A 22,885-nucleotide genomic window follows, 5' to 3' on the forward strand; every position below is an offset into this window, starting at 1 on the left:
TCTACATCTACATGGATACTCGGCAAATCACATTCAAGTGCCTGGCAGAGGGTTCATCAAACCACCTTCACAATTCTCTATTATTCCAATCTCGTATAGCGCACGGAAAAAATGAACACCTATATCTTTCCGTACGAGCTCTGATTTCCCTTATTTTATCTTGGTGATCGATCCCCCATCCCTATGTAGGTCGGTGTCAACAAAATATTTTAGCATTCCGAGGAGAAAGTTGGTGACTGGAATTCCGTTACAAGATTCCGTCGCAACGAAAAACGCCTTTCTTTTAATGATGTCCAGCCCAAATCCTGTATCATTTCTGTGACACTCTCTCCCATATTTCGCGATAATACAAAACGTGCTGCCTTTCTTTGAACTTTTTCGATGTGCTCCGTCAGTCCTATCTGGTAAGGATCCCACACCCCTGAGCAGTATTCGAAAACAGGGTGGACAAGCGTAGTGTATGCAGTCTCCTTAGAAGACATGTTACGTTTTCTAAGCGTCCTGCCAACAAAACGCAGTCTTTGGTTAGCCTTCCCCACAACATTTTCTATGTTTTCCTTCCAATTTAAGTTGGTCGAAACTGTAATACCTACGTATTTAGTTGAATTTACGGCTTCTAGATTAGACTGAGTTATCGTGTAACCGAAGTTTAACGAGTTCGTTTTAGCACTCATGTGGATGACCTCACACTTCTAGTTATTTAGGGTCAACTGTCACTTTTCCCACCATTCAGATATTTTTTCTAAATCGTTTTGCAGTTTGTTTTGGTCTTCTGATGACTTTAATAGTCGATAAACGACAGCGTCATCTGCAAACAACCGACGACGACTGCTCAGATTGTCTCCAAAATCGTTATTATAGCTAAAGAGCAGCAAAGGGCCTATAACACAACCTTGGGGAACGCCAGAAATCAGTTCCGTTTTACTCGATGACTTTCCGTCAATTACTACGAACTGTGACCACTCTGATAGGAAATCACAAAACCAGTCACATAACTGAGACGATATCCCATAAGCATGCAATTTCACTACGAGCCACATGTGTGGTACAGTGTCAAAAGCCTTCTGGAAATCCAGAAATACGGAATCGATCTGAAATCCCTTGTTAATAGGACTCAACACGTCATGTGAATAAAGAGATAGTTGTGTTTCACATGAACGATGTTTTGTAAACCCATGTTGACTGTGTGTCAATAGACTGTTTTCTTCGATGTAATTCATAATGCTCGAACACAATATAAGTTCCAAAATCTAGCTGCATATCGACGTTAACGATATGGGCCTGTAATTTAGTGGATTACTCCTACTACCTTTCTTGAATATTGGTGTGACCTGTGCAACTTTCCAGTCTTTGGGTACGGATCTTTCGTCGAGCGAACGGTTTTATATGATTGTTAAGCATGGAGCTAATGCATCAGGATACTCCGAAAGTAACCTAATAGGTATTCAGTCTGGACCAGAAGACTTGCTTTTATTAAATGGTTTAAGTTGCTTCACTACGCCGAGGATATTTACTTCTACGTTACTCATACTGGCAGCTGTTCTCGATTCGAATTCTGGAATATTAACTTCGTCTTCTTTTGTGAAGGCATTTCGGAAGGTTGTGTTTAGTAAATCTGCTTTGGCAGCACTGTCTTCGATGGTATCTCCATTGCTATCGTGCAGAGAAGGTATTGATTGTTTCTTGCCGCTAACATACTTCACATAGCACCAGAATCTCTTTGGAATGTGAGAAAGAGGTGCTTAAGAGGAGAGAACATTTTTAAGCTGTATTAACTTAAAAAGTTATGCAGCATGAATAGCAGTTTAAAAACGTGAGGGAAGAATTAAATTCTTCGGCAGCGAGTCAGTCCACTATCGTAATGGGTGTTCCATGGGGTAAACCAGGAACGACGAAGTGCTTTGCATACGATGGAAAATACCACCAGTTGATTTTGTTGCTGTATAGAGAGATGGTTTTGTGAGAGAAATGTCAGAAGAGACAAAAATTCAATTCGTGAAAAGACATCTTGAGGGCAACGCACAGTCATGGGGAAATTCAATGAATGCTTCATTTACTACCTATAAACGGTTAGAAAGTTGTTTCCTGAACAAATTATGGAGTGAACTGAAGCAAATGCGACTCAGAATAAGTTCCTAAAGAGACCAAGTTTCGGCCACTGAAGTGGATAGGTGTGGTTTTTTGTGTCCGTGAAATGGCTAACTTGACGCAAATAAATCATCAGCTGGGAGTGTTGACGGAGGTTACGACGCTGAAGAGACGCTTACCTGAATTTTTACTGTGGAATATGGTCTACAGTCCGATAAATTCCAAAGATGAGTTTTTAGATTATACTAAGAAACCTGAACAGGCATTGAAATTCAAGCCATATAATTGGGACAGTGGAAATGGGTACCAGAACGGGAACTATAGTAACATCCACAATAATTGTAATGATCATAACAGAAATAATAATCACCCTAGCAATAATTTTCAAAGGGGAAATGGAAATGAGAAGTCTCACACCAGAAATCAAAACCGGGAAAGAAGATTTTGGGCGGGGGAAGAGGGCAGGAGCCTCACGAAATTCAGCGTCAGAATACTGACATTTTAAAGAACACGTTATTTCAAAAATCCTATGGGTATCGAAAATTCGGAAAAGAAGCCACAAATGTTGGAGATGAAGGTTGTAAGAAATAAAAGAAAGGGACATCACTTTAAGCAGCGTAGCCGCAAAGAGGGTGCAAGAAAAATTGTACAATGTGTAGAGAAATTTGATAATGAGGATAAGGGGCTTGTGAAAGAGAAGTGAATAATGGAATGAATGTATGCCTGCTGAAAGATTCTGTGAGCAAAAGAGAGGCTGAGGCGGATCTGAATTTGATGTAGGTGGAATGTATGACGAATTCTAATGAAGCACTAGTCTGTAGTAACAGTTGTATGAATGTATTTGATTTTCCATCGGAGGAAGTAGGTGAAGCTGCCTGTGAAGGCGGCGAAGACGTAGTCCCGGCAGCTGGAGATGATTTTTGTGGTATATTAATGGAAGGGTATGAAGGCATTTGCGAAGGCCATGTAGCAATGGTCTCCTCAGCTGGCGATGCATTTTATTATGTATCAGCGAATGTGGGTGATTTATTGTTAAAGGGAGGTAAATTTGATGTTTTCGGTGTTCAGTGTTGCGAAATTTGAAGCTACTAATCTAGATATCTCGGAGGAAGGAATTTGTGCATATATTTCTATTGCCGGAATGAACCGATGGCTCTTGGTGAAAACATGAATTATGAGTGGATGTGGAAGGATGAATACGGAAGTAATGTGTTAGGGAGTAGATCAGAATGCAGACTGGCGGAGCAGCCTGAGAGTAGAGAAAATGTAATGGAGACAAACGTAGATCCGAATTTGGTGTAATTCGAGATCAGTGTGAATTCTGGAACGGCGCAGTAGCAACAATTTGGACGTCTGAATTAAAGAATCTTATGAGTTATCAGTGGATATTAATTAAGTTAACTGTAGTGAAGTTTGTAGTGTTTCGGGGGAAAAAGTGAGGATTTGTTTAAGAGAGATGAAGTTTTAAGTTTTGTGGTTAGCTGTGAGAATGTTGTAGCTACTGATAGCATTACTTCAGAGGAAGGGAAAATTAGATTTGATGCTTACGAGGATAATAAAACGAAGGACTCTGAGTGCGATTTAAAGCCTACAAATGATTAGGAACGGATAGGGAGAATATAGAAGTTGATACCGGGGAAAGTATTTGTTTCAGGGGATGATGTTTATACTGAATGGTACGCCAAGAAAGAAGGCGACTAATCTATAAATGGCTGGAGATTGCCCGCATCTCGTGGTCGTGCGGTAGCGTTCTCGCTTCCCACGCCCGGGTTCCCGGGTTCGATTCCCGGCGGGGTCAGGGATTTTCTCTGCCTCGTGATGGCTGGGTGTTGTGTGCTGTCCTTAGGTTAGTTAGGTTTAAGTAGTTCTAAGTTCTAGGGGACTTATGACCACGGCAGTTGAGTCCCATAGTGCTCAGAGCCATTTGAGCCATTTTTTGAGCTGGAGATGCTATGGCCAAATATTGAAGTCGTTACTGCCTCACTGGTGGGCACAACAGTAATATAAAGTTCGAGTAGCAAGAGGTCTTGAACAGAGGAAAGTCGAAACTGGGGTGGAGGAAGTGTTTAATGAATTGTTTGATGGTGATAATGAATTTCAGGTTTGAACTGAAGTTATAATGTGTACCATAAATATGGAAGAAAAGGAAGGGACGATAAAAATGATCTTATGAGGAAGAATGTTTCGAGACGGTGAATTTTAAAATGTTGATCCTGTAAGTGAAGTGATCGATGTTGATTAAGAAAGAAACTGTGCGTTTTTCCAACCAAAAAGCGGTGTCCCAACAGAAGTCACAAATTTTGACGGTAAACGTAATATTTCTTTGTTGAACGAGGAAAGTGGGTTCGAATGAGAGCAGGCGAAAAAACGCAAAAAAGTGAGATTCAGGAGATACAAGAGGCTACAGTGGCAGAACTGCAGCTGGTAAAAGAAGAACGGCATGCGTATGATTATAAGTGTGTAAATAAATATATTTCATGTGTAGTTTTAAGAATTTTGGGGGTTATTTCAGTTTTGCGTACGGGGGAATTTTGTAAATTTAAGATTTATTTAATAAAGTATGGATGCATAATTTAGTGCAAGAAGGAAGTGAATATTGGCCACACGACCCTTGATGCGCGGAGGTCAGCAGAACACAGTTAACTTGGTTACTTGCGAAAGAGAGGAAAGATTGTACTGTACGCTAAGTTTGGAGGCGAAATTTCAAGGGGTTGTTTAAATGTGTTACTTATAGTATTCTGGATTCGTTTCTAATGTAATATGCGTAGTTTATTTGTAATTATTCTTCGCACAAAATCTGTTGCATAGAGGCCGTCACACCTAATAAAAATATTAGCTGGTTGTGGAGATAGAACATGGGCTTACGTGCAAAGTATAAATCACGTTTTGGGGATATAGTATTACGTAGGAAAATTATATAATGTATATTATTTTGGAGATTTATGTATGTAAAGCTATGGGTATAAGTTCGTAATATGGTTATGAGAATGAGATCTCGGGACAAATCGTATTATAATGCACATAAGAATGAACATGGGCTGACTTTATGTTCCAGTTATCCATTCAGATAAAAAGTGGAAGTTAAAGAGCGATTTCTGCGCAGGGTGGTATTAGTTTTAAGGTTTCTAATTACACACGGTAAACTTGTAGACAAAATATTAAAATGTTAGTTGATTTATTCGAAGAGCACCAGGACGAGTTCACCGCACTCCTCTGGCCACCAAATTTCCCAGTTTTCAACCAGTCGAGAATTTATGGAACCACCTCGATCTACCTCTCCGCGCCATGAGTCCTCAACAGAGAACTCCAGCGCAGTTGGTGGTGGCATGGGATCGGAGTGGCCAAGCATCACTATCGGTCCATCTAGACCCTCACTGACTGTCTTCATGCAAGGGTAGCAGTGGTCCGTGCTGCTAAATGTGATTATTCAGGCTTTGGACAGGCGGTCACATTAATGCGATAGGTTAGTGTGTGTCAAAGTAATACTTCCAAGTTTCTTTAATCGTATTATCATCTGTAATGAGGTTTCCATTATTGTCCGTTAGGTAATTAGATGGTCCCTAATCTTTTTTCCCATTTTTCATCATTTCTTATGGAATTTAATCATTTTCATGAACGTCCCTGGACTGTGTGGCTGGTCCCGGCGGAGGTTCGAGTCCTCCCTCGGGCATGGGTGTGTATGTTTGTCCTTAGGATAATTTAGGTTAAGTAGTGTGTAAGCTTAGGGACTGATGGCCTTAGCAGTTAAGTCCCATAAGATTTCACACACGTTTGAACATTTTGAACGTGAACGCCCTCTCTCAATTCGTCACTCCATTTGTTAAACTATTTCTCTCGTTCTTGCATAATAACTAGTCTTGCCTGATTCTTATTGATTCCGTGTAATTCCTTATTGTAGTCAGTCCGGTCTCGCCAGAATTTTCTAAACGTGTTGCTCTTGTTCAGGACTGCCAGTATTGCTCTCTCATTCCATTGTGGAGATTTCTTCCATTTTCTTGCGCCGCTGATTCGCCTGCAGATCTCAGTTATTATAAGAATTTCACTACTTTATCACTGACCTTCAGTTTGCATGTCCTGAGGTTTTTCTCCTGTCCCCTACTCACTTCTTTTATCTTATTGAACCTGAAGCAGATAGTGGGCTGTTTTGATCGCTTTCCAAGGAAACATTAGACAGCACGTAAACATCCATTCTAAGAGTCTATTTTGCAGTTATTTTTCAATCAAAATACAGTCTATAAGAGATACACTTTTTGCATGCCATCCAGACCTTGTGTGATGTTTAGGCTTTTTGGTTTTGTTACCAAATGCTCCTTACCACAGAGCCGTTTCTCATACAGACTTCAAGGTGTATCATCTTCTGGGCTACGTGGACTCTGTACATGTAAGCCTAAGATACCCTCGTGCCCATCTCTTGCACTCCTCACTCTAGCATTCATACCATCCGTGATAATGTTTCTTTCCCCTCTTGCTCATTCCTTAGGTTAGTTAGGTTTAAGTAGTTCTAAGTTCAAGGGGACTGATTACCTCAGATGTTAAGTCCCATAGTGCTCAAAGCCATTTGAACCATTTTTGAACCCAGCGGGTACACGCCTTTGAGTGCGCCAACTGGTAGACAAGTGCGTCAACACTACCAATAGAGACATCCAGCTGAGCAGTGAGGTGTCTGATGTGATCCGTCGATCACCTCGACGAAATTAAAGGAGACCGCTTATAAAACATTAATACGACCTATTCTTGAGTACTACTCGAGCGTTTGGGATCCCTATCAGGTCGGATTGAGGGAGGACATAGAAGCAATTCAGAGGCGGGCTGCTAGATTTGTTACTGGTAGGTTTGATCATCACGCGAGTGTTTCGTAAATGCTTCAGGAACTCGGGTGGGAGTCTTTGGAGGAAAGGAGGCGTTCTTTTCGTGAATCGCTACTGAGGAAATTTAGAGAACCAGCATTTGAGGCTGACTGCAGTACAGTTTTACTGCCGTCAACTTCTATTTCGCGGAAAGATCACAAAGATAAGAGAGATTAGGGCTCGTACAGAGGCATACAGGCAGTTATTTTCCCCTCGTTCTGTTTGGGAGTGGAACAGGGAGAGAAGATGCTAGTTGTGGTACGAGGTACCCCCCGCCAGGCACCGTATTGTGGATTGCGGAGTATCTATGTAGATGTAGATGTAGACGTGTCCATATGTATCAATATTGCAGGAGTCAGCTGTATGCGGCCAGCCAGCACGCTGGAGACAGGACAGGTTTGTGCAACCTTGTTGTGATGATGACAGACACCTCGCCGCAGGTCTCCGCAGACATTCTGCAAGCGCCAATGAATATCTGCGATTCTCTGGTTTTCCACCAAAAGAAACTCAATGACAGCTCTCTGCTTGGGACGCACCTCTGTTACAGACAACAGTCTGAAGGCTACATATAGCGCCGCCACTTATCGAAACTTTACGAAACTGTAGGCGCTGAAGTGCGAATTTTCCACTATGTCCCACAACAACTTACGCATTTTTTTCAACCGAAACTGGCCGACAATAACGCTACGTTGCGATGCGTTACTTACTGAACACCACTCCTACTTTTTAAGGATTCTACTATAACATCGCTGTCTCATACACTATATATCAAAGTGTCATTTTCCAGCGTTGTCAAACATAGCGGAATACATATTTCACAGCGAGCTGACATGATACTGATTGACAAATGAGATATTTCACAGTCATATATCAAGCTGTCGGGCCACTATAGTGTCACAACTGCACTTATCAATGTGTCCGACAGCGTTAAACTGGCTGAAGATAGACTACGTCGATCCTTCTTGATACGCTGACCGAAAAACTGGAAATTTAAGGTGTCTCTATCACAGATGACAAGTAATTTGAATCATTTTTCACTGTGCTTTCCAGTATAACGGAGGGGACGCGAAAGGCTCTATAGAGAAACATGACGTCATTTGTACCTCAAGGTTCAGTGTAGGAGTATTACTCATAATAATGGAATGTGTTTATGTTTCCACTTTGTGCATGTAGATGAACGATCTTAAATTACACCTTAGCGCTACGCTACACCAGGATATCGAACCGCTTCTTTTGATTCGATTAACGAAGATGTTCAACTTGTGAATGAAGACCAACAAAACAATGCTTAAGATAAAGTCTGCTGACTCAAAGGCATACCCAAAGTCCCTCAATAAAACACCAACTAACAACTGATAGAATCATTTCCTTACGTTGTTCTAACTAGTGCAATAAGCTCTTCCTGTGACTCGTTTCAAGATTTTCTTTTATAGAGTGAACTGATTAGTAGGTGTAACCGTCAATTTACGGTTACTGTAAGCATGTATATCTATTATTTTACTAAAAACTAGAAGAAATATAGGGAGGGATGTGGAGCAAATTATACACTGAAGTGGCAAAGAAACTCGTATTGTCATGCGTATTCAAATATAGAGATATGTAAACAGGCAGAATAAGGCGCTGCGGTCGGCCACGCCTATGTAAGACAAGTGTCTGGCTCAGTTGTTATATCGGTTACTGCTGCTACAATGGCAGGTTAGCAAGATTTAAGTGACTTTTAACGTGGTGTTACAGTCGGCGCACGAGCGATGGCACACAGAATTTACGAGGAAACGAGAAATAGAGATTTTCCGCTGCGACCATATCACGAGTGTAGCGTGAATATGAGGAATCCGGTGTAACATCAAATCTCCGACATCGCTGCGGCCGGAAAAAGATCCTACAACAACGGAACAACTAAGGAGAATCATTTAACATGACAGAAAAGCAACTCTTCCACAAATTTCTGCTGATTTCAATGCTGGGCCATCGACAAGTGTCAACGAAACATCACCGATATGGGCTTTCGGAGCCGAAGGCCCACTCGTGTACCCTTGATGACTGCACGACACAAAGCTTTACACCTCGCCTGGGCCCGTCAACACCGACATTGGACTGTTGATGACTGGAAACATATTGCCTGGTTGGACGAGTCTCGCTTCAAATTGTATCGAGAGTGGGAGTGTACTGGTGTGGAGACCACCTCATGAACCCATGGACACAGCACGTCTGCAGGTGATTGTTCAAGCTGATGGAGGCTCTGTTATGGTGTGAGATGTGTGCAGTTGAAGTGATATGGGACCCCTCATACGTCTAGATACGACCCTGACAGGTGACACGTACGTAAGCATTCTGTCTAATCACCTGCATCCATTCATGTGCATTGTGCATTCCGGCGGACTTGGGAAATTCCAGCAGGACAATGCGACATCCCACATGTCCAGAATTGCTGCAGAGTGGCTCCAGAAACATTCTTCTGAGTTTAAACACTTCCTTTGGCCACCAAACTCCCCAGACATTAACATTATTGAGTATAACTGTGATGCTTTGTAACGTGCTGTTCAGAAGAGATCTTCACCCCCTCGTACTGCTACGGATTTAAGGACAGTTCGGCAGGATTCGTGGTGTCAGTTCCCTCCAGCACAGCTTTAGAAATTGCGGCACTTTTGCATGCTCTCTGGGGCTCTACACGATATTAGGCAAGTGCACCAGTTTCTTTGGTTCTTCAATGTATTTGTATGATGGTATTGCTGCAATGCGGGGTCAGAGATTTTCTCTGCCTCGTGATGGCTGGGTGTTGTGTGCTGTCCTTAGGTTAGTTAGGTTTAAGTAGTTCTAAGTTCTAGGGGACTGATGACCATAGATGTTAAGTCCCATAGTGCTCAGAGCCATTTGAACCATTTTGCTGCAATGACAATATTGTCGTAGAATGGCAAATTTCAGTTTCACGATTGGAACAACATTTCATTTTAAAGAGAAAACAGGCACTGTATTACTTTTGAATCTGAGGGTGTGATCTGATTTAGCAGTCTTTCAAGAATCTCTGCATTGTTTACACCTCACTTTGTTGCAGGATTTCGATATGTGTTATGTATTTGCAGCAGGCAAAAATAAAGATCCTGTGCAGTTGTAGCTGTCGTCGTAAGCTTGATGTAGAGAAACTGCAGTTCAAGAATGTGCTGGATTTTGAAATACGCGGCACTGACGTGTTTCTGGAATATATTCTTATGTACTACGTATTACTCCGTGGCACTTGTAACACAGCTCCAGATCAGTAATTGGCTGATACGAAGCATTTCAAGGCTTATTCACATGAAAGCAAATGATCAAACCTAATATCGTGCTCACGCATTTTTTCACCAGTGACCCATCGGTTTGTTGCTATCACACGGGGAAAAACTGTGTTAGTTCATCGACGCATAAAAGCAGAGTGCACAGTTTACACAGCTTATTCTTTTCTTTCTGCAGTTCAAACGATACAGTGCACAGATTGTTTATTTTTATTAGCGAGTAAGCCCATTATGACTACGCAAAGTACTAAGAGTTAGTCATTGCCTTCTTTGGTGACATATTTCTTTCGTTCTCTTCCTGTGTGCTCCCTTTCTCTCTTCAGACCAAGTCTTTTACTTTGGATTTTCCTCTCGGTAACTTGTCACGTGTGAATTCTGGGCCTGAAGATTTCACCGTTTGGCCGTCTTCTGGGGTAATTCTTCGCAATTGTAGATCAGTTTTGATCTCGCCGACCCACTTCATCCCGTTGTGGCTTTGCTTCTACTGCAAAAACAAAATAGACCATTGCCGGCGGATGTGACCGAGCGGTTCTAGGCACTTCAGTCCGGAACCGCGCTGCTGCTACGGTCGCAGGTTCGAGTCCTTCCTTGGGCATGGATATGTGTGATGTCCTTAGGTTAGTTAGGTTTAAGTAGTTCTAAGTCTATGGTACGTCGACCTCAGATGTTAAGTCTCGTAGTGCTTAGGGCCATTTGAACCATTTGAAAATAGGCCATTTGTAAGTTAGTCTGGGTTCATTTTTGTGATCTTAGCCTGCGTTTCAAATGTCTCTATGGATATTTGTGTATTTTTTTATTTTCTAACGGCTTCTCAGCGGGTATGTTTCGTCTATAAGTTTTGGACCTAGAATTTTTCTTACGATTTTTCGTTCTTTTTTCTCACTGTTTTCAATGTCTGTTTCCCTTTTTAGAGTAAGTGTTTCTAATCCATAGAGGCATTCTGAATTAATTTCTGTTTTGTAATGTGTTAATTTTGTGCCTGAAGCTACAGCTCTTGTTGTAGATATTTTAGCTGAGTCGATATGCAGGTTTCATCTTTTGGCAGTTTACTATTGTTTCAGTTTCATTTTCTTAATGGCTGCACTGAGATATTTAAACTGTGGAAGCTTCATCACCTGCCTAAAGCATCATTCGACGGCAGCAAGGAGCCATTTGCTCTCCCTGCTATTCACGTCAACCTGCAATACGGGGAAGCGCTAATAATCTTTCCTCGCATGTCATAAAGTGGCGAATTAATTACTCCCTTCTCCCCTTTCTCCTCTTTCCTTATCGATTCTCTCTCGAAGCAAAATTCTCTAATAGTAGCCGTAATCGAAATAGGATTTGCTGTGTACCAATAACGTACGCTCTAACGCGCGCTAGCGACGTAACCCCAGAGGTTCACTAGTCATAAAAGAGCGCAGGTATTCCAGCCAAATTATGTAGAACATTTCAGTTATCAGGCTTTTTAAACATGGTTGGCTTGTATGTGGCTGGCCTTTTACTGATTATTAAACAGCACAGCAGCTGAAATTTAATTAAAGCTAACATAATAGTCTTCGCAATTTCCCATGTTACTACTGCAGCGTACTTAAATTTAGCTTGAAAGTTAATATGTCGGTCTACTACACTACGCTTTTTCTGGTTGTTAACGAAACATTCATTTCTAGTGGAAGGAATATCCAGAAGTAAAGTGATCATACGATCTACTACCAGATTCGTTCAGTTAAGGTCGTTACCTTCATTGTATATAGAGAGACACAGAAATTTCTGTATGTTGCTAAAAACTTCATTTTTTGCTATATTTTCTCTTCAAATTTGAATCACGTCGATAGCTAAAATTTTAGCTCTGATTGTGGTATCATTGAAAGAATTTATTCGTAAATTCAGTTTTTTCCCCAATCTCTTCAAAAATTATGTTACTGAATCCATAGTCTCCAGATGGATACAGTATATCAAGACAGTAGAAAGGTAATACCTGCATTATTTGTTTCTTATTTTAGAACCTTCATACTAAATGGAAAATTAGTTTAATATAGCACCTACAGTATTTCATCTGTTGTTTCAGATGGTTATAGCGACGGTGGCATGGTTTGCCACCACCTCAAACGCACAGTTTGGAGGAGGTAAACGACATCTAGACCCCGGATTTAGCAAGCCTGTCAAAGATCCAAACTATGACAGACCAGCCAGTGTAGGAGATCCAGGTTTCACCAGGCCTGTCAAGGACCCAGAATACAACAGACCAGCCAGTATTGGGGACCCAGATTTCACCAGGCCTGTTAAAGATCCAAACTATGACAGACCAGCCAGTGTAGGAGATCCAGGCTTCACCAGGCCTGTCAAGGACCCAGCCAGTATTGGGGACCCAGGTTTCACCAGGCCTGTCAAGGACCCAGCCAGCATTGGGGACCCAGGTTTCACCAGGCCTGTCAAGGATCCAGAATACAACAGACCACGCAGAGTAGGGGACCCAGGCTTCACGAGGCCAATCAAGGACCCAGAATACAACAGACCAGCCAGTGTAGGAGACCCAGGCTCCACCAGACCTGGAAATGTAAACTCTGGCCTCTTGCGACCAATTGGTGAATGATCTGGCAGGCAGCAGTTAGCCCATCATTGACTTTCTTCGCCTGCCTGCGACTAAACAATGCATATTATGTCAATTAACTGTAACTTTCATTATGTACAATAACATAATAAATATTTTGCAAAATCACTTAGTCTGAATGTTTGTCTCACAGTGGTTACTGTAATCAAACTAGAAGCTCAAAAGGGTAAATTATACTCAAATCTCATAGCAGCCATACTGTATTTTATAATTAAATGAAACAATACTACAAAACCTGCTTATCAAATTATTATAGTTTCTCCCTTTTCCTTTCCCCACTCAATACACGCATTCTACTTTAGAGCTAATATAAACTATTTGAAAGGCATCCTGATGGAACGAATATGGAACCTCTCCATAAAATATGGTTGAAAGCTACCAGTCACGCAATAGTAGTAATGAAAACACACTGAAACTCAGGACAGATCGATCCCATTATATGTTGTACCTCAGTGTAAACAGCTCTGAACATAGTTTGTTCATACATAATGTAAAATACTGTTTACTGTCAGGCTGGGTAGCACTTTTACTTTTCTTCGTGGACAGTTTTGGTAAAGGACAGTAATCATCAGATATATGTTACATCAGTCACACTGTAAGTCGTCAATTTTTCATGTTATATGCATTTAATCGCTGAACTCATCGTCTCGTGTGTTATACAAAAGTCTTAATACAATACTCATTACTAAACACAATGAAATTTCTAGTTTCCTGTTTAATTTCTTGTTGACAAGTTACAGTATCTGCAAAAGTTTTCCAGGACGGTTTCTGTTGCCTGAAAAGTTACTTGATTAGTATGCTGTAATAAAGTAATGCCTCCTTGTTTGCTGGAACAAGCTTTTTATTTTTTATATACAATTGCTAATTATTTGTCACAGAATTTTGTTAGCATTTGTTAAGTATGGACACCCATGTAGTGACCCATTAACTAAGCAGATACGAGAACAAAGAAAATGTGAATATAAAATCCTGGATCCCTAGAAGCATAGTTTAGGTAAGCCGTAGGCTACACATTTAATATTCGCACTAACTTAATAGTTTTTGCTAGGAGTGTTGTAATCCTGGGATTAATAAATGATCCCAGAAGAAAATTGGTTTTTATTGAAAAAGTGAAGCACAGTAATAAAGTGTTGTAGCAATTAACAAAATACTGACGAAATAGTAGATAAAGTGACTTCTTTTTGAGACTACAAGTACTTAGGTCCCCCAAACCGTTCTATAGTTGATTACTTGCAACCTATGAAACTACCTGACGGATAGAGGTCGTTTTCGAGTAATTGGCTGTCTTCTCATGCTCTCTCTTTCTCTTCCTCTCACACACACACACACACACACACACACACACACACATAGTCTATATCGGGGGCCTACATCTGTATCATGACGAATTACCAACTACTCAGTTGCATAAGGGAAATAAAGTAATTTTTTGGCGTTCTGCTGGCCAAGTGTCACGAGTTGCTGCAAAGCTGTTTCGTTCAACAGGGGACCACTCTATACAGCGATAATCGAGAATACGATATAGCAATAACGAACACACATCTCTTTCTCAATTTTCTCCGCCCAAGGACTGGGTGTTGTCATCTTATCATCCTCATCGACTGCAGGTCGACGACGTGGCGTCAAATTGAAAGACCGGCACCTGGCGAACGGTCTGCCCGACGGGGGGCCCCAGCCATACGATTAAATAAATAAATCTATTTCTCACATTGAAATGGTGATTGGGTTCATCTCCGCCTCATATGGGTCCAACACCGAAAACGAATCAGCTGGTGTAACCAGTGACCAGTGTTTCAACTGGTCAGTGAGAACTGGTTAAAGTGCTGTTCATGCGATGGATCAAGGTTTTTACTCCACCACAGGGGCAGACGTTTATAACCCTCAGCATTCAACAGAGCCGTACTGTCGTGATCCTGTGCCCTTTGCAGAACTCCCAAGGCTGCACCTCCTGCTCCCCCTCCACCCTCAGAAAAACAACGTCTGTTGGAATTTTTCTACATACCTTTAGGAAATGTTGTGATTTGTAGGGCAGGTATAATAAAAATGAAGCATTATTTGAAAATATTACCTAAATGAGCTATGCTGATTAAAAGATACCGATAGCCATGTCATTGGTGCAACCACAGCGAAGGAGTGTCTGTGAAGAGGCAGCACTAATTCGTGGTTCCCGAAGAGGGGCAGCAGCCTTTTCAGTAGTTGCCGGGGCAAAAGTCAAAATGATTGATCTGACCTTGCAACATCAGCCAACATTGTCTTGTTGTAATGCGAAAGGCTGAAAGCAAGGCAAAATTATGGGCCTGACTTTATTCTCCCAAGGACAGGCTGCTGCACTTACGGTTAAATGATGATGGCATCCTCTTGCGCAAAGTATTCTAGAGGTAGTGACTTCTCATTTGGATCTCTGGACTGGGACTATTCATAAGGATGTCTTCCTCAGGAAAAGCCAAGGGCCGAGCGGGGTTAGCCGAGCGGTCTCGGCGCTGCAGTCATGAATTGTGCGGCTAGTCCCGGCGGAGGTTCGAGTCCTCCCTCGGGCATGGGTGTGTGTGTGTTTGTCCTTAGGATAATTTAGGTTAAGTAGTGTGTAAGCTTAGGGACTGATGACCTTAGCAGTTAAGTCCCATAAGATTTCACACACATTTGAACATTTTTTAAAAAGCCAAGGAATTCGATGGGTCGGAACGTAGGATATTAGCTCTCTTAATAAGGCAGGTAGGTTAGAGGATTTAAAAAGGAGAACGGGAAGTTGAAGCTAGATATAGTAAGAGTAAAGTGCAGCAGCTGGAAGATCGGGACTTCTGGTCATTTTAGTACAAAGATATCAACACAAAATCGGACAAGTGTACCTAAGTCTCAAGTAGGCGTAAAAATAAATAAGAAAACAGAAGTGCCGATTAGCTACTATGAACAGCATACCGAATGCATCATTGCAGCCAAGACAGTCATCAAGCCAACAGCCACCACAGAAGTACAAGTTTATATGGGTGCTAGTTCTGCAGATGATTAAGAAAGTTACACATCGTACGATAAGACAAAGGAAATTGCTCAGCTAGCTGTGATAAGTGGCTGGAATTCGGTAGGGAAAAGGAATAGATGGAAGAAATGTAGGAGAACATGGACCAAGGACTGCGGAGGGGGAAGGGATGAAAGACGTAGTTGCCTTTAGAATTCGGCACAGAGCATAAACGGATCAACGCTAAGGTTTAAGAATTATGTAAAAGGTCGTGTAAGTGGAAGACACTTGAGGACATCGAACCGTTTCAGGAATATATAATGGAATGATGGAGATTTCAGAACCAGATTTTAAACTGTAAAACACTTTCAGGGGCAGAACTGGACTCCAATCATTGTATTGTATGTATTGTATGATAACCGGGTGCCTAGAAACGACGGAGAGGCTCCGTCCCCGCCGCAGCCACAGTGGTCCACAGCCCCACGACGACTGTTGCAGTCCATTTCACCCCTCCGCCACCCCACACTGAACCACTCTTTCAGCGGACTCCAGCCATAATTTATCGGTAATGAACTGCAGTGTAAAATTGAGAAATTTGCAGAAAGGTGGGAAATTAAAGAGATGGTACGTGGCTAAGTTGAAAGAACCACAGGTTGTTAACGGTATCAGAAGGAGCATTAGGCAACGTTTGACAGAAACAGGGGAAAGGAAGACAACAAAAAACGACTGGGTAGCTTTGAGAGATGAAATAGGGATGGCATCAAAGAATTACATAGGTGAAAAGACGAGACAGTAGAAAACTTTGGATAACACGTGAGATACTGAATTTAACTGACGAAAATGGTAGCAAATGAAGCAAAAGGGAATAAAGAGAGTGTAAAAAATGAGATTGAAAGACAATGCGAAAAGATTAAGCGGGAAGATCTAGAAGATAAATGAAAGGCTGTAGAATCACACATAACTAGACGAGAGATAGATGCTGCCTATAGGAAAACTGGCGAAAACAGAAGCAACTTTATGAATCTCATGAGCTCAGATGGCAAGCCAGTGCTATGCAAAGAAGGGAATGCTGAAAGGTGGGAAGAAGATATACAGTATAGGGCCTCTACAAGGGAAATGAAATTTAAGACAATATCAAACAAAGGGCGAAAAAAAGTTTCCGTTTGAGGGCGTTACTGCAGTGTGTATGGAACGTAGCGTGATTCGGATGGGGGTTTATATGCATCAACATGTATGCAAGGGATCAGTGTGGTATTCGGTTCTTTCCAAGGTGCGTGCGATAAATGCGAAAACGTGTACTATGGTGTCATTATTACCAAATAGGTCCAAACACGACCAACGTTATGTTATTCTTTTCTTGGTTGCCGAAGGACAAACACGGGTAGATATCTATCGGATGATGAAGAATGTGTACGGGGTAGGGGCTGCATGTCTGCCGAAAACCGCCATTGTGGGATGGTGAGTAACAAGGAGTGCTGCTACTTAATGCCAACTCACTGCCCCACATCGCAAATGTCGTAACGCAGAAGTTAGGCCAACTGAGGTGTGAGACACTCGAACACCAGCGCTATAGTCCTAATCTCTCCCCATGCCATAATCACGCCTTTGGCTCCATAAAAAAGGCCTTGAAAGGTCGACGATTCCTGTTTGACGAGGACGTACAGCAGGCAGCTACGGACTTCTTCACGCAGCAGGACACCCTGTTTTACTTAACGGGTATTCTTGGGAAAGTCACCCATGACAAAATTATTCTACTTGAGACTCAGACTTCAGACATGTGTGTTTGTAGTTATCCGTTTTCAAGTTTTCATTGAAAGTTTTATCTTATGAAGTTGCGAGCCATTTATTTAATGGTTCCATAAGTTTTATGGTTTGAAGAGGTGAAATGGAAGGTAAATATGTTTTTAAAGTTTTTCAAAGATCTGAATTATTATTTCTGGTTTGATGACAGAGACTCAAAAGGATTCGTGGAGGTGAGGGAAGCAAAAGTATATGCATAGAAAGAAATTTCGAATTTAAATGTTGTGAAAACGCGCCAAAATAGTTGGGATTAAGGTAGAAGATTAATGAGTGGCAATCGTTAACCGGCCGTGAATAACTCCAGATAATGAGAGTGATTTGTTCCAGTGTTACTTGAGGTTTGGCAATACTGGTAAGAGCAATATAAGCAGTTTTTTTAACTTTCAACAAACACCAATCACGGCATACATTTTGCCCGAAATGTTCCGAGAAAGGATATGGTTTTCACAAGGCATTTTTGAATAGAGCAACTTACGCAAAAAGCAGTGAAGACGACCAATAACAATTTTTTTCAAAATCTGAGTGATGTAAAACGTTTTGGTGGCGCAGAAACAACAGGGGGATGGGGGTTAGGAGTTATGGATCGGGAATAGTGTTGACGATAACACTGCTGATACGGAGATCAGCAGAGATTTTCTCTACAAATAATAAATAAAGGTTGAACGCAGGAGCGAGAAGATGAAAGATAAAAAAGGAAGACACCGTGCATTAGGTTGAAGTAGCTGAAGGTGCTGGACTGTTCTGATGCTATTTGAATTGTTTGAACTCTTGTACATAGCTTCTTCAGTTTCCCATAGCTTTGATTTGCAATACTTCAAGCACACTTTAATTTGTGTTCTACTTAACCCAGCGACTTACTTTATAATGGGCAGAACAGTTTTCCTTAAATATTTCAAAAGTGGAAAATACTGAAAAAGTTCCAAACCTTTGGAGACTTTTTACATGTGATACGTATTCCAATCTTTTGGCATTACGGACATAAATAAATAGTAAAGGTTGCCCTCATTTCATTGGTGATTATTTTTTTATTACATTACATGGAAGTATCTCTTGTAAAGTGCAGCGAAATCGACTCTTGCACTACAAAAAAATAATAATTCCAGTTAAAGTTATAAATAGAATGCGTGAGGTCAATTTGAACTAGCCTACACCATTTTTCGTCCTTTCTGCACTATGTAAATACAGCTCGTGACGTTTTGTACAAAGCATTTGCCTCTACGTTGAATAGAAATGAAGAAAACTTGTTTTGTGTAACAGTTCACAAATAGAAAGCTACACTAATCAGTGCTCTTAAGGGAGATGCCGGGATATTTCCTTTCGAAAGGAAATGGCTAATTTCCTTCCCCATTCTTCTCCAATGCGTTTGTGCTATGTCTCCAACAATCCCCTCGTCGTTGGGACGTTAAACTCTAACTTCGTTTTAGTACCCTGAGGAGTTATTGATAGATCATGAAGTGACGTAGTCAGGTGCTTATAGATGGACACAAATACGAGTATCAAAATCCACGCTGTTTGGAGTGTGTTCCTCAGCTGTTAAATAATGCATCGCGGAGAGTTCTTACAGATATCATGATATTCTTTAAGGTTACATTCCGAGGCATTTTACACCCAGGAAAACCGTTTGAATTCTTGAGCTTGTTCGTCCAATCACACGAAGACAATTCTATGGATGTTGCAAACTGTAATACCTTCCTATGATTGCCTATCCTTTCCAAGACAGATAATCACTATTTGATGCCGAAAGTGAACTCCGAGAACGGCTTCGTAAACAAAAGAGAGGTGTACTCATAAAATGAACGAATAATCCTAGTGGAGGCCACTAGAGCATACGCTAGACCTCTCTCCATCAGATATTTTCGCATAATAATTTAAAATAGTAATGTTTCTTTACTGTCATCAGCATGAATCCATAGCGCATACTTCGAAGACCCCTTTTGCTTACTTGTTATCCTGGATCCAACTGAGGTTGTTCCATATGTTACTTGGGCTGTGGTATGTTCCAATGTAGGAAGACAGTTAGCCTTCATGTCCTATAGTAGCCGACGTTCTATTCGAACGTCAGAAGTACGTGTAGCTCTACAGCGTCACAGTACCGTCATTGTTCGAGGGGCGTTCATTAACTAAAGCAACACATTTTTTCTGAAAGTAGGTTGGTTTTATTGAGGAAGCCATTACACTGTGTTATTCCCAGTCTTTTGGCTACGAAACTCCATTTTTCAATATAATCTGCGTTCAATTCGGTGGCGTTACGTCATCTTTCCTGGAGGGCCTGTATGTATCACTCTGCTGGTCGACCTCTGTGCCAACATCTTGCTGAATCAATAACCTCCCCATCATCCATGTACTGCTTCACGCGAAGTGCATACTCCATTGGGTCAAACAGATACAAGTTGGAAGGTGCGAAATCCGGGTTGTAAGGGAGATGACGAGTACCGGTCCATTGTTGAGATAATGACAGACGCCTTGCACGCCGACTCACCGTGCTTCACTGCCAGGTCTCCGTAGACATCCTGCAAGCGCCTATGAATATCTGTAATTCTATGGTTTACCACCAAATGAAACTCAATGACAGCTCTTTGCTTGGAAGGCACTTCCATTAAAAAAGCATTTCGAAGGCTACGTATAGCGCCGTCACCCATCGAAACTTCATGAAACTATAGGGGCTGAAGGGGAAATATTACACAAAGTCCCAAAATAAGTTCTGCGTTTTTTCAACCGAAATTGGCCGCCTAAAAGAAAAATGTGTTTCGTTACGTACTGAACGCCACCCGTACAATCGCGACCCTCTTTTATGGTACAGTGAATGCTTTCAAATTCGTTATCTCGAAATATACTGCTCCATTAGCCCCAGGCCCAAGATTTCTGTTACAAACTCAGACAAATCACTTAGTTAATCCAGCAGTGGACAAGATGTGTACAGACAGTCCCATTGTACATCACGTAACGTTACACTGGAATGTGAGTGAGCAGTGTACATTTTGTGAGCCGTCATTATATGCTTATAAATTTGGTCGACGGCCATGGAGGCACTTCGCACTTTGTAACTATTTTGCTACGTATACATGTGCCTCGATATTGACTGAGTATTCACCTACAATCGAACTATATTTCCATCAAATATTCCTTTCCAAAATAAAATGAGTTACGATATGCACTGAACAGTTACAATATATGAATCTGACCTTTACGTTCTAAATATGTTTGGTCGTTAAACTCCTTCTGACTGTTAAAGAGTGAAAGATTGAATTAAACTTTCTCTGCTCCTGTCTGTAGTTTTCACAGGCGAGTTCAGTGGTTGACGCAAAACTCCAGATACGAGCTTAAAGTTGCTTTTGATTTTTCCTCGAAATTGTTGAGCTATTGTAACAATAATAAATTAACGTCCCGCATATCTGATGACTACATAACGTTAGTAAATATCTTCACAGTTTCTCATTTGGATTAGAAAACAGTAGTATCGCAGCGATGTAATGCGTGTTTCCAGCCATGTTTAAGAGCAGAATATAATCGTTTCGCAAGTGTTTGTTCATGCGTTTCTAATAACGTTGCATAATTTTTTTTGCGCAGTTAGTGACAATCTAACCTTTACACCAGCACCGCATACAGCTACAACTTTGCCACGGAGTCATATTCACTCATGGAGCTATTGTGGTTGTCAGCTAGAAAACGTGTAATTTGTTCCTAGAACTTTGTTTAAAGCTAAACAGAAACTTTGCTAACATACTTGTGGGCATTAACAAAGACTAACAAATATTTCTGTCATTCCAGATAATCGCAGAGGTGTTCGCATTCTATGTCACTATAGTGCGTGCACAATATAATGAAGGTGATCGCCACGGAGTTTCAGAGCCAAGCGACTTTGCCATTGGAAGTGATTCGGACTTCAGACGGCACAGTGAAAAAATACATGAAGACTATTACATTTCTAAGCACATCAATCAACAAGATTTCCGGGGAGCAAGTGATGATATAGCTCCCCATTTCATCAACCATATTGTCAAAACTTCGCGCTCCAGTTCATATCACCCATCTGTAATCTTAGACAGGAGTGCTAGATCGGTTCCTATAGCACCAAACTTACGACCCCTTCCATACAATCCCAATCTGAGACCTATACCCTCTGACCCTAACCTTCATCCCATACCCTCAAGTCCCCCAAACTTAAAACCGATACCTTCAGATCCAAATATTAGGCCTATACCCTCTGACCCTAGCTTGCATCCCATACCCTCAGATCCCAATGTCCAGCCACTCCCATCAGATCCAAATTTAAAACCTATTCCTTCAGATGCCAATCTTAGACCTATACCTACTGACCCTAACCTCCGCCCCATACCGTCAGATCCGAATTTAAAACCCATACCTGCAGATCCCAACCTTAGACCTATACCCTCTGACCCTAACCTCCATCCCTTACCATCAAATCCCAATGTCCGTCCGATCCCTTCAGATCCAAACCTAAAACCGATACTTTCAGATCCCAATCTTAGACCTATACCATCTGACCCTAATCTTCGTCCAATACCCTCAGATCTCAATGCCCAGCCTCTACCTTCAGATCCAAACTTAAGGCCCATCAGTTGAAGTCCTGATGTATGACTAGTTTTTTCAGATTAAAATGTAAGATCAATCGTCCCCTATCCCAGTGACTTATTAATCTCTAAATATCCTAATTCAAAGTTAATGTCCTTCCATTATAATATTATAAATATACCTTTGCCATCATCGCTCCACATCCCATATTGAGGCCTGTAGCCACAATTCTTACGAAGGACCAAGTTCATTAGCTCCCTGCGTCCATTCTACACCCTCAAGCCAGTATACCTGACCATTACACTCTATTGACCATGTTCGTCCATGATTTAGTGACTTCAAAAATTACTACGTTCTATGTAGAATATTTTGAACTGTGTGACACATTGAATATTTTCAGAAATGTTGTGTAATGTACCACATAAATAATTTTAACTTTATGCCGTTTAAACAATGCTTGTGTAAATATTTTATTATACACCTCACCTTTTACTTGAATACAGTTTAAGGTATTAGTGAAGGCCTGCCAAACAGCGCTCTACGAGCGCGAGTGCTCCGAATGTGCTCCCGGGCACAGCAGTGACTGGGGCTGAGGATGAAGAGCAAAACATTCGCCTTCTCAGACGCCAATCAGTTTTCTGACAATACTGCTTACGTTAAATTTCATTTACGTTCTACTTCAGGAATACTGCGGCATCTATGCACTTGTCTAAAAATGAAATGTGGAGATGCCACATCGTTCAGTGCCGAATGGGAATTGCCTTACTTTTTGTACCGTTTAAAGACCATGAAAAGTGCTTTAATA

The 22,885-nt window shown here is 41.3% G+C and overlaps 1 protein-coding gene across 1 annotated transcript in view; it reads left to right on the forward strand.

Annotated features, from left to right (window-relative positions):
- Nucleotides 1-22,131, forward strand: part of LOC124613385 (sporozoite surface protein 2-like) — a 40,975-nt gene extending 18,844 nt beyond the window's left edge. The window contains exons 2-3 of the mRNA XM_047142088.1: nt 12,252-12,740; nt 21,316-22,131. Of these exons, the coding sequence (XP_046998044.1) occupies nt 12,252-12,740; nt 21,316-22,131 (1,305 nt within the window). The remainder of the gene's footprint in view (nt 1-12,251; nt 12,741-21,315) is intronic.
- Nucleotides 22,132-22,885: the final 754 nt, after the last annotated feature.

Source organism: Schistocerca americana, chromosome 4 (assembly GCF_021461395.2).
Source record: "Schistocerca americana isolate TAMUIC-IGC-003095 chromosome 4, iqSchAmer2.1, whole genome shotgun sequence".
Taxonomy (NCBI): domain Eukaryota; kingdom Metazoa; phylum Arthropoda; class Insecta; order Orthoptera; family Acrididae; genus Schistocerca; species Schistocerca americana.